This window comes from Castor canadensis, chromosome 8, assembly GCF_047511655.1.
Source record: "Castor canadensis chromosome 8, mCasCan1.hap1v2, whole genome shotgun sequence".
Classification (NCBI taxonomy): Eukaryota; Metazoa; Chordata; class Mammalia; order Rodentia; family Castoridae; genus Castor; species Castor canadensis.
Genome location: NC_133393.1, coordinates 150132536 through 150145707, shown reverse-complemented (window position 1 = coordinate 150145707; position 13172 = coordinate 150132536). Strand labels below are relative to the sequence as shown.

Below are 13172 nucleotides of genomic sequence, written 5' to 3'. Positions count from 1 at the left end.
GCCAGCAACTCTAGCTTACAGGTGGGGAAGCTTAAAGAGAAGAACCCTGATAAAGTCAGGTCTGTTGGAACATATTCAAGAAAGCCTGGAATACAAAGCCCAACATGACATGCTATTGATTCAGTTTTCTTTTGCTATTGATAAATAAAATCCTAGAACCTTGGCAGTTTTAATAACACCCACCTCAGATTTTCAAAGTGAGTGTGCAGAAGAGGCATGGAATTCAGCACATCTTCATTCACTTGGTGTGTGTTTATCGACACCTTTTGTGTGCCAGGCACTTTTCTAGGCAGGGACCAAGGTAACCAATATCTATCCTTGTAGAGCTGAGGATGTAGCATAAAGCCTCACTGAACCTGACTTTCCAGCCCTCATCCACCCACATCATCATGTTGTGCTGCTGTGCTTTCCTGCCTCCCGCTGCCTTACCCTCAGATTCCTGGTGGAAAGGGGAACCCAAGCAGGGTGCTGAGGGCAGAACCAGTGGCTCCCCCTCCAGTGAGCACACAGCTGGGAAATAAAACCAGCTGCTCTTCAGGGCACCCCTGCAGATTCCTGGTGTGAAATGCATTTCTTCACTTATATTTACATAATGCTACAAATTCAAAACATTTTACAACTATGTGATTACAGTATCTCCAGAAAAGAAACCTTAAAATACCACTTGCAGAGAGCAGGATAAACACATCTTGCTTTTTAGGTAAGCCTTTCCATAAAGGCATATTATCTGTTCATAAGTAAAATATAAGCAAAATAAATAAGACTTTTATTAAATTAATGGCAATTTTCTAACCTTGTTCATTGCTGATCAAAGTTACCACACTTAGCTTAAAAGTAAGAGCAGCCCAGTTTCTAGTCAAAAGTTCTATCAACATCCTAAAAAAGGGATGCTGGCTATAAAACACACCAGAAAATAAGACTTAAAACACTATTAATAATACATTTTATTTGATACAATACATAAAAAGGTTATCATTGCAACATAAAATCAATATAAGTTAATAATTTTCTATTCTTTTTTTGTACTAAATCTTTTGAATCCAGACTGTAATTTCCATTTGAAGTACGTTTCAATTTGATCACTAGATTTTTTAAAGTTGTCATAAAGGACCAGGGCCAGGGGTACAGCTCAGTGGTAGAGCATGTACAAGGCTTAGGTTCTATCCCAGCACTAAAATTAAATTAACAAAAAAAAGTTGTGGTTAAAAGAAAACATAAAATTTATTATCGTAACCATTTTAAAGTGAACCGTTCAGAAGAGTGCAGTATATTTGCATTGTGGTATAACAGATCTCTAAAACTATTTTTTTGGGAGGGGGTTAAGAGTGGATTCCAGACTGGCCTTAAACTCTTGCTCCTCCTGCCCCTGCCTCCTGAGTGCCAGGATTACTGGATTATACTACCATGTCCAACCCTCCAGAACTTTTTCATCTTGCAAAATTAAAACTACTCCCATTAAACCTTATTCCCCTGAGTGCTGGGAAACCATTTTCTGCGTTCTGGGGTTTTTTGTTGTTATTTTTTTGTGGTGCTTGGGTTTGAACTCAGGGCCTACACTTTGAGCCACTACACCAGCCCGTTTTAGCAAAGGGTTTTTTTCGAGATAGGGTCTCTCAAACTATTTGCCTGGAGCTGATTTCGAATCACCATCCTCCTGAGTAGCAAGGATTATAGACATGAGTCACTGGCACCCGGAGTCTGCTTTCTGTTTGTATGATATTGACTACTTTGGATATTTCATATGAGTAGAATTATACAGTATCTGTCCTTTTGTGACTGGCTTGTTTTGGTTAGCATGTTTAGCTATACTGTAGCATCTGACAGGACTTCCTTCTTTTTTAAGGCTGCATAATATTTCATTGTGTGTATAGGTGACATTTTGTTTAGAAATTTACTTGTTAATAGAGATCTAGACTGCTCCTGCTTTTTGATCATTGTAAATAATGCTGCAATGAACATGGGTATATAAACATCTCTTCAGTAGACTCTGCTTTCAGACATTTTTTGTTTATTTGTTTTGGTTTTTTGTGGTCCTGGGGCTTGAACTTAGGGCCTACACCTTGAACCACTCCACAGCCGTATGTTTGTGAAGGGTTTTTTCAAAATAGGGTCTCGTGGAACTATTTGCCTGGGCTGGCTTCAAACCGCTATCCTCCTGATTTCTGCCTCTTGAGTAGCTAGGATTACAGGTGTGAGTTACTGGTGCCTGTAATTTTGTTTTAAAAAATGTTCTCTCATGAAATGAACCAAAAGAATAAAATTTAATCAGCAAAAGTTTGCTGGAAAAAATCATTTTAGTAGGTTAAAGATGTACACCTTTTGGGAATATGAGTCAGTTTGGAAAGAAGGGGAGGGAGGGAGGGAAGAAAAGAGGAGGGGAGAGGATGGAAGGAAAGAATAAAGTCAAATTCATTGCTACATCAAAACTGGTATTTAGCTTCAAAATAATTTGCAACAAGTGCGCTTTCCATAAATATCTAGGTCATCATGAGTATCCTAAAGAAAACCAAACCAAAAGCCTTCCTAGACGGAAACATTTTATCTGAAATGAGATTTCCAGAAGCATGGTAAAACACGTCTCTGAGCAAGTATCTGCTCATACTGCTTTTTGAAAAGTCATAGTTTTTATATTTACTTCTGTAAACATAAATTCTGTATTAAACATGTCATGCAATTAAAGCTGTGTGATTTTAATGTGGTGATTGTATGGCAATAAACTGAGCTTGTCTGATTTGCTACAGTAGCTCTCTTAAAGTGAATATTCTCAGAAAATGACTGCATTAGATATACTCATAGTAAGTAACCCCCACCGAAAAGCAGAGACATCCAAACAATATATATATAGTGTTTAAAGCTAGACACACCACTAAATCTCGTTAACATACACCAGAATTCAGCACAATTGACCTAAATAGTAACAGGTTAGCAAAGCAATTTCTCAATATCAAAAGTCTATTATTTTTTAAGAGAGGTTTCTACATGCACAGTACTCTTAACAGAATTTAGTTCTACTGAAATAAGTATCACAGAAGTAAAATAATTTTTTAAGATTTCTAGAATCTTAGGGCAAGAGGCACAGCTGAAGTGATAGAGGCTGTCTAGTAAGTGAAAGCCCAGAGCTCAAATTCCAGCATTGCGGGGGGGGGGGGGGGGGAAGGTTTCTGTGAATCTATGGTCAAAGTGTTAAATGGGAAAACAAAGAAAGTCACAGATCAGCTAACAAAACAACTCTAATCCTAATCTTACATGAATTTGCTTGGGCAAATTATATTATCCCCGTGCCCCACCTGCCCTCCATAAGTAAAATGGGCTATTAACACTGACTGATTCTGTAATGGGTACTTAAAACTACTTCTGCTAAAGAGCACCGACTCCTTCCCTGGACCTACAAGGTAACTAAAAACAGGAGAAAATGCTGGCATCTCTGCCTTCATTTTACATCTGTCTCCTTCGTCTTGAATCCTTGGGTCAGACTCCTGCTTAACTCTTCATATAGGCATGTTAATCACTCAAGGAGTGTCTGTCTAAAACCAGGGATACCCAACCTATCTCATCCCCTTCAAGGCTGAAGACACAAAGATAAAAGTAACTGAGGCACCTTACTGCCAGCTTTTATAATATCCTCACTAAATTCTCATAGGATAGCAGACCAGGCCCAGAGAGAAAAAAAAGAAAGAAAAACAAACAAACAAAACAAAACCAGGGACTGGGGATATAGCTTGATGGTAGAGTAGTTGTCTGGCAAGCATGAGGCCCTGGGTTCCATCCCCTGGCCCAAACAAAACAAAACACAGCACCCAAAGCCAAAATAGAATTCATCTATGAAAAGAGCCGGCAGTGGAAAGCTTCTAGAAAAATGTAAAGAACTAGAGTAGATGTTTAAGTCCAATAGGGCTATCTGGAACTTTGAGAGCAGCACAGGGAGTAGAACAAAGAACTTGTGCAGAATTGGCCCAGCAATGTTTCTTGAACACCTGGAGAAGCTGATTCTGGACAGGGGTCACTAGAGCAGGTTTTTTTTTTTTTTTTTAATTCATATGTGATGTTTGGGTCACTTCTACACCCCTCCCCTTACTCCCCCTTTACTCCTCACTACCCAGCAGAAACTATTCTGCCCTTATCTCTAATTTTGTTGAAGAGAGAGTATAAGCAGTAATAGGAAGGACCAAGGGTTTTTGCTAGTTGAGATAAGGATAGCTATACAGGGAGTTGACTCGCATTGCTTTCCTGTACATGTCTGCTATCTTCTAAGTTAATTCTTCTCAAACTAACCTGTTGTCTAGTTCCTGGTCCCCTTCTCCTATTGGCCTCAGTTGCTTTAAAGTATCTGCTTTAGTTTCTCTGCGTTGAGGGCAACAAATGCTATCTAGTTTTTTGGGTGTCTTAACTATCCTCATACCTCCCTTGTGTAGAGCAGGTTTTTAAAGATAAAGACTGGTTTGTTTGGGAAATGGACACTCTCTAGCTCTGTCTCAAAAACAGAATTAATGCCATTTCCTTTGTTTTCCCCACTTCATTTCATGAGTGTTTTCCCCTCTGAACACTCATGAAGCTCTGGCCTGACATCTACAGCTTTGCTAACCACAGTATTTTTCAGGAACACTGCCTAAGGATGGCCAAGGCTTTGACAGACTGATAGTGTAAAACACCTTAAAGTCGGCAGTGTCTGGGTTCTCATCTCTGAGAGAAAGGGAGACGATATGCTGTAAGGAGTAGAAATGACAGATTACAAATCATGTAGCTGGGCTGGCTCAAGCAACAGAGCACCTGCCAAACAAGTATGAGGTCTTGAGTTCAAGCTCCAGTACCACCAAAACCAAACCAAAACAAAAGAATCATATAGCCAAAGTATCTGTGTACAGAAAGCCCTTGACAAATGAAGCTATGACTTTTATATTATAAGACCTTAGACTAGAGTGTGGGGTGGAAAACAGGAGGGGGGTAAAATGCACCTTAAGTATTTCTCCTGTTATTCCAATTCCACTGGGACCAGATAGGTGTCTGGCATTCTAATTTGCTAAAGATGAATTGACTCCATCAGTCCATTTAGAGTCTAAGTGCATTAGACAGGATACGGCAAAGTTAGGATTTATATTGTGAGCTATTTTTGAAACTGCTAGGTTAGCAAATTAAGCCGGCTGTGAAAATATCCTGGATTCCATTCACAACAAACACAAGACAAGCCACTTTCCTTTAATGAATCTGGCCTCCTGGCAGCATAGTCTCTTCTGCATAATTCATTCGTGTTTCAGAGACATCGTTTTCTTAAGACAGACCAGAATTAAACTATTTTCTAGGAGGAAAAAAAAAAAATGACGAGGAGAGGAGTTTCTCTCACAGATTTTCAGTGAATTCCATGAATCATGGTCCCTTTTAATTTAGGAGACGACTATCTAAATAAAAAATAGCAGTTATGTCAGTTAAGCCAGTCTTAAGTGTTTTTCCTCTAAAAGGGCATATGAAAAACCAGTCTGCTCTGCAACACGATTTTTCAAATTCTATGGCAAAAGGAGGAAAAAAAAATCTACTCATTGCACCAAAAAGCTTCCCAGAAGATTCCAAATTCAAGTTTAAAACCAATCACCATTTAAGAAGTCAGAAGAGATACCCTAAATTATTTAGAATGTTGGCTAAGTTATATTATTTATAATTCCTGTTCCACTAGGGAAACAATTTGTTATTTAAACAATGATCAGAAGTATAAATAAGCACTGGAACAGAATTTCAGGACTATTCAAGCAAATTCACACCTGGAATGTGGGCAACATTCTATTAATTTAGTTCCCTTCATGGATATTGCTCAGAAAAGGATGCACCATTTTATACTTTCTGTGGAAAACAACCAAACTGAAATAGTTCTATTTGGAACATCCTGAGCCTTAAAGCCCTTGCTTAAGCATAACATAAATTCTGATTAGTCAAGTGTGAAAAACTACAAAGTCAATTTTCTTGCCCCTCCAGTTAGTTGGCCTATAAATAGAAGCAATGCATTAACAACCACCAAAGCAACTGGTGAGTCCCACGAGGTATTCGTCCCAGCACACATGCTCTCTGCAGGTTGAACCAAAATGCTTGTGAGGATCTGTAACAGGACTTTTTAAATAAACTGTGACTCACTGTTTGCTTTCTTCACCAGGAGGTGGAGTCTTGCCATGCCCTTCCATTACAAAATCCTCCTGTTCCACCTGCAAAGGCAAGTACCACAGGTCAGCAGCAGTCAGTAACTAAGATGGGACTCACTCCAGAGTGCCAGGCCCTGCCCTGTGGTCCACCACAGGGCCAATTCACTACAGTGCCTAGAACAGAAGCCTGGGCCTATGGCCTTCATTCTCCATGTATGCTTAAGGTACTTCTCGGGTGACTAGGTTTGCAGAATCAAAAGGAAGTATGTTTATTAGCAACTCATGTAACTTCAACAAAGGATTAGCATCCAGAATATAAAAGGATGACTATGAATCAGTGAAAAAAATCAACCTAAGAGAAAGCTGCAAAATAATTGAGTGGGTATTTCACTGAAGAGAACACATAAATGGCCCTAAACACGAAAAGCTGCTTGATCTCATGTCAGTCAGGAAAATACAAATTAAAACCACAGAGAGATATCATTTCATAACCGCCAGGTTGGCTAAAATTACAAAGCATTATCAAGTTTGCAAAGATGGGGCACAATAGCAACTCCTGCTCACTCCTACTGGGAGGGTAAACTGGTACAACTACTTTGAAAAGCAGTTCGCCATTACCTAGTATATTTGAAGACAGACGTACTATACAAACCGATAAATGCATTTCTAGGTAAACACTCCAAAGAAACTTTTGCACATATACAAAAATATTTATAGTATTATTTTTAACAGAAAAAATATACAGAAACAAATATCCATAAACACAGGCCATGATGTTTTCAGCTATACATCTCAAGCTAGTTGAGTTACAAAAATATAACACTGGGGCAGGGCGCCAGTGGCTTACATCTATAATCTTAGCTACTCGGGAGGCAGAGGTCAGGAGGATAGAGGTTCAAGGCCAACAATTTGTGAGACCCTTTCTCAAAAATACCCGACACACTCAAGTAGTAGAATGCCTGCTTTGCAAGTGTGAAGCTCTGAGTTCAAACCCCAGTCCCAACAACAAAAAAAAGACCATTAAAATTGGACTGGAGGTGTGGCTCAAGTAGTAAAGTACCTACTTTGCACACATGAAGCCCTGAGTTCAAATCCCAGCCCACCAAAAAAATTTATATATATATACCCCCAACACAAAAAAGGGCTGGTGGAGTAGTTCAAGTGGTAGAGCACCTACCTATCAAGTGTTAGGCCCTGAGTTCAAAGCCTCTCCTCTGCCAAAAAAAATGTAACACTGGGTGAGAGAAGCAAGTCACAAAAGAATACAGTCATCCTTCAGTATTCAGAGGACTGGTTCCAAGATTAATCCTCTTTGGATGCCAAAATCTGAGGATGCTCAAGGTCCTTGTACAAAATGGTGTGGTTTTGCATATAACCTACACACACCCTCTTGTTTAAGTCATCTTCTTATTTTTTATCATACCTACACAAAACACAATGTAAATGTTATATAAACAATCATTACCTATGGAATGACAAGAAAAAAATCTATATATGTTCAGTATAGACACAATTTTTTTCTATTTCCTTTTTTTTTTTTTTTGCAGAGCTGGAGATGGAACCAAGGGTCTCATGCATGCTAGGCAAGTGGTCTACTATTAAGCCACAGTTGTAGCCCATTTTTTCCCTAAAATATTTTCAATCGACAATTGGTTGAGTCCACAGATGAAGAATTCACAGACACGGAGGGCTGACTGTTCAAATATAGAATGATTTTGTTTATTTATTAAGTGTATGAAAAATTCACCGACTTAATTTGCTGAGCACTGGCTGTGACTCTTGTAAAGGGAAAAAATAAAACATAAGAAGTCATAAAAGTGGTATTTATTTGCCATCTGTTCATGTTCTATACCAGGAGTGTTTTGTTCTTTTTCTTCTTTAGAAAAACGGGTGGCCATACCATCTACATCTGATCCTTTTAGTTATATTTGTTTCTTCCTGGGCAATACATCTTGAAGTTATTGTTTCCAATAACTCTGTCTTTCCCAACTAGGCTGACAACATCCTCAGGTACAAGCTTCAAGATGGCAGGGGTCAGGTGTGTAAGCCAAAGCACCTGACAGGCAGGGTCTACAGGTTCTCCAGCTGGCCCAGAGGGCTATGGGACCACAAGGGACCAGGCCTGGTGCCTCAGGACAGACAGACTCACCCTGCCCTGGAGGAGGAAATTCACTTGACTATTTGTTTATCTGTTTATTCTTTCACTCGTTTATTTATAGACAGGGTATTCTTTATTTATTTCGAGACAGGGTTTGTAGCCCAGGCTGGCCTTGAACTAGCAATCCTCCTGCCTTAGCCTATACACACCTTTAACAATATGTGGCTTGAGCATCCCTAATCCAAAAATCTTAGAATGTTGGTGCTCAAAGTTTTGGATTCAGAGCATTTGAGATTTCAGTTTTGAGTTAGGGAGCTTGGTCTATAAAGTCTATGCAAATATTCCAGAATCTAAAAAAACTCAAAATCTAAAACACTTCTGATCCCAAGCATTTGTGTGTGTGTAGATGTATCACATAAATAAGACTTTTTTAACTATAAAAAGGAAAATATTAATGTAAAATTTAGAGTAGTGATTATTTTAGGAAGGGAGGAGATATTATCAGGAAAAGAATTTGTCCAGAGATGGGCTCACAGGGGGTTCTGAGGTATGATTATCTTCTATTTCTTGGCTTATACAGTAAGTACATGGGTGTTTTCTTTATAACTATTCTTATAACTACATATACTTGTAACTACATATACATGCACTTTTAATATGTATGGTTTATACACATTTTTGAATGAAAAGGAAGTATTTTTCTGCTCCAGATGTTTAATGGTCAATAATGAAAGTGACAGAAACAGAGCTACCTAATGGGCTTATTGGACCAATAAAATTCTCCCAAAAGGTATAATTTTAAAAACCAGACAGACATATTCAAGGAGATGGATGAGTCGATTCCTAATTTAAAAAATTAGTTCATTTCTTATAGGACTTAATTACCTGTAAGGCAGACAATAGTACCAAAGACACACACCATGGTGAAAACAAACCATCCTTTCCACAGCCTTCCTTTTTCAGGAAAAGAAGTGGAACAGTGTTAGAGGTAAACTCTCCAAAAGCACACTTTTCTTTACTTCAGTTAAAAAGAGAAATTAGGGAAATGGTAATTAAGAATAATAAAGGATGTCCGTTGTGCATACTGTAAACTTCAACCCGGGTGTCTCTCTTATGGACTTCCTACAGGGCTTTCCCAAGAAGAGGGTAGGTTCTCCCATCCTAAATTTACAGTGTTAAACTTTGGAGGTTTGACAGTGTAGCCCAGTGGTACAGCACTTGCCTAGCAGGTGCAAGGTTGTAGAATCCATCCCTTGCACTGCAATAAACAAACAAACAAACAAACAAACAAGGGAAAACCTGTAGACAAAAATAAAGTAAAAAAGCAAGCAAGAAAGAGAATAAAGGGGAGGGGTGGAGCTGACAAAGTTGCAGAGGAGCCTAAGGAAGAGTCAGAGATGATCTATCTGAATCAGAGTTGTGGTTACAACAGGGCACATATAAGTTAAAAAAAAGAAAAGAAAAAGAAAACAAACAATTCAGCTGTGTATTTTATGGATCTACATACAAATGTCATTCTTCAGTTAGTAAAAAATAAGGTGAAAGTTGTTTAAATATATTAAGTTCTTTAGAACTTTAGGCCTGAACTGTTTTCCCAAAGGTAAGAATGTTTATTTCTCCACTTGTATAAATCATCAAACTTCCTTGGTCCTTCATTTTTGAAAGTGCTCTCCAATTAAAGAGCTCTCAATTCTTGAACTGATCTCTGTTTATTAGTGAAGGGGTGAGGGCTTACCTAAAACCAATTTTTAATGAACTGTGATAATGACAAGAAGTGATAACTGAAAAGCCTGCAGCACCAGGAGCCTCGTCTCCATCAACTCCCACATCTTTAACTTCAGCCTTTGCATTCTACTGAGATGGCCCACAAGGTACAAAATGAAAATGAAGTATCATCTCAGTCCCGAGACTTCTCCTACTTCTATCCCACACTCCCATGCATGGCACCACCATTTACTAAGATACCTAACAAGAAACTCCATCCATCTTTCCTCCTCGCCCCCGCCATTCAGTGAGTCTAAGTACTGTAGCTTCCACATCTTGAGCAGCTGCACATCCAGGACCCTTTCTAAATTGCCAGCTTCTCTAATTTCTAACTGGTGTTTGTGCTTCTGGGTCCCATTCCATTTCAATCCATCCTCCAAACCACTTCCATCTAGTAAGCTTTGTAAAACACAAATCTGACTGCATGATTGCATAGCTTCCTTGCTCAAAATTCTTCAAGCACATCTGTGGCCTCCAGGCTCCACTCTCCTCTCCCACTCTGCCCCCCAAGCCCCCACCCCTCTCCCCAGGAGAAATAAGTGAATTAAGGGTCACAGCTGCAGGAGGTTTTGCAGGGTAGATGTGGAGGGACAGTTCAGAGAAGGAAGTGCCAGATGAGCACTAGAGAGAGCTAAGGAGAGCTTCCTAGAAAAAGTAATTTGGAACCCATCTCTAGAGTTTGACTAGAAGTTCACCCCAGAGACAGAAGAAACGATGTAAGCCACCTCTTGTTCTGCCTCTGCCTCACAGACCCATTCTGGACCCCTGCTGGCACAGATACCTACTCTTCAGCCCTCAGTGCCTTTTTACATAAACAGTCATCCCTTTGTGTCCACAGGGTGCAGTTCCAGGACCCAACCACCAACTGTGTACACGAAAATTCTCCCAGGCTCGAGTCCTTCATATAAAATGGCCTTGTATTTGCAAATAATCATGCACATACTCTGGTATGCTTTAAATCATCTCTAGATTATTATAATACCTAATTCAATGTAAACACTATGAAAATACTTGTTATATTGGATTATCTGGAGAATAAGAACAAGAAAAAAGCCTGTAAATGGTCAGTATGTATGTAGGTTTTTCCCAAGTATTTTCTTTGAGACAGAAAGAAAGAGAGTGCGAGAGAGAGAGAGAGAGAGAGAGAGAGAGAGAGAGAGAGAGAGAGAGAGAGAGAGAGATGATTGATGTTTTTGTTTGGTTTTTATGAGACAGGGTCTTGCTATATATAGCCCAGGCTGGCCTTGAACTTAGGCTTCTGCCTAATCCTCCTCAGTGCTTGGATTATAGGCATATACTACTATGGAGGGCCCAAATATTTTTAATTCATAAATAATTTAATCTTGAGGTTACAGAGGGCTGAGTATAATGTTCCCTTTTGCTAAGACACCCTAATCTTGTGCACCTCTTCCCCTGCATCCCACATATACTCAAATTCCCACACTGTTTTAAAGTGCCAACAAATGCTTCCCCAAGAGGATACTACCTCCTTTGCCAGGTTTCATACCTTTTCTTACTCTTTACCAACTCAGAAGGCAATAAAATCAGTCCAGAAAGATCACTGCTCTTATTGCTATTTCCTGCTTTTTTCTTTTCTTTCCTTTCTTTTTCTTGATTTTTTCCTTCTTGTAATAGGATCTGGAGACACACTATGTTGCCAAGGATGGCTTCTTTTTTTTTTTTTTTTTTAATTTATTTGGCGGTACTGGGATTTGAACTCAGGTTCTAGAAAGGATGGCTTCTAATTCACAATCCTCATGCCTCAGCCTCCCACATAACCAGGACTTACTTACTTTCCTTCCTTCTTTCTTTCCCTCCCTCCCTCCCTTCCTTTTCTTCCCTCCTTCTCTCTCCTTCCCTCCCTCACTGCCTTCCCTCCCTCCCTCTCTTTCTTACTTTCTCTCTCCCTTCCTCCCCTCCTCCTTTCTTCCTTTCCTTTCTTACCTCCTTCCCTCCTCCCTTCCTTCCTCCTTCCCTCCCTTCTTTCCACCATTGGGGTTTGAACTCAAGTCTTTGCATCTGCAAGTCAGGCACTCTATCACTTGAGCCATGCTTACACATTTTTTATATATTTGAACTTAATTTGACAATCTGACCACTCCTTTTCCTTGATCCATTTTTAGGAGTTTCACTATTCATATTAATAAAACTTAGTAGTGTATCTTCACTGCCATTCATTGATTTGACAAGTGTTTGTTGGGCACATATTACATGCAAGGAATTGTGCTGATGTAATGGTAAAGGCAGCCTGTGCCTTCAAAAACCTTACTGATTAGTGGGAAAGATAAACAAAAACTAGTCAATTACAATGCAGTGTTGAGAATACAATGGCACAATCCAAGAAGAGGACTCCCTGGGCCTGAAGGACTCCTGATATTCTCTAGACCTAACCCAGACAGGCAGCCCATTTCGTTCCACTTCAGCTAGGCAGGCCAGGGTTCTAGGCCTCACTAGCAATCAGCACTGTTCCACATGAAGGTCCACTCTGAAAATAGGAAGATCCTGCAATCTGACTCTGATCAGACTGATTCTTCAACCCCCTCCTTCCTCTTTCCTCTCCCTCCTTCCACTGGAACCAGTAACAGGAACCTTCTAGTTTCAAGGTTCTCTTTAGATTCCATTCAGATCCTCACCTGATAGGCACACAGAGTTTCCCCCTCAACATCTGAGATTTGCTCCCTACCTGACTTGCTCTTAGGACATTCCTACCTTGTCAGTCCCTTACCTTTTCCTCTTCTGCCCCTAGGCTGCAGGGCATAGCTGGAGAAAGTGACAAAGCTGGTTTCTTCACAAATGCATGCCAGTTACTTCCACTCCATGCTCCCATTTTAGTACCTGGTACCACCTGGAAGGCCCTTCTTCCCCTACTCTTTGGGGTGACATCCTACTCAACCTTCAAAGGCTGTTCCAAGTTACTTTTTCTATGAAGAGTCTGCAGCATCTAGCACTTCCTCCTCTGACCCTCCTCAAGCTCCTGAACTCTCTCTGCAATGTCCCCCCACCCCCAGCTGAGACACTCAGTTCACCTTTTTTCCCCAGGGCAGGAGGGTGAGCCTGTGACAGAAGCAATGTAATCTTTGTCTGCCTGTGGTCAATGGGAACACAACCCTCCTGATGGGCCTTATTTCATTCAACATACTTTCCAAAAGCCATCTTACCAAACTAAGCACTGGATTTGGAGGGGTGAA

The 13172-nt window shown here is 40.0% G+C and overlaps 1 protein-coding gene across 8 annotated transcripts in view; it reads right to left on the bottom strand.

Moving 5' to 3' along the window:
* Window positions 1-13172, bottom strand: part of Tnrc6b (trinucleotide repeat containing adaptor 6B) — a 232192-nt gene that overhangs the window by 137718 nt on the left and 81302 nt on the right. For all 8 annotated transcript variants that reach the window (XM_074084538.1, XM_074084540.1, XM_074084541.1 and 5 more), the window contains one exon: window positions 6118-6185. In XM_074084538.1, coding sequence (XP_073940639.1) covers window positions 6118-6185 — 68 coding nt within the window. The remainder of the gene's footprint in view (window positions 1-6117; window positions 6186-13172) is intronic.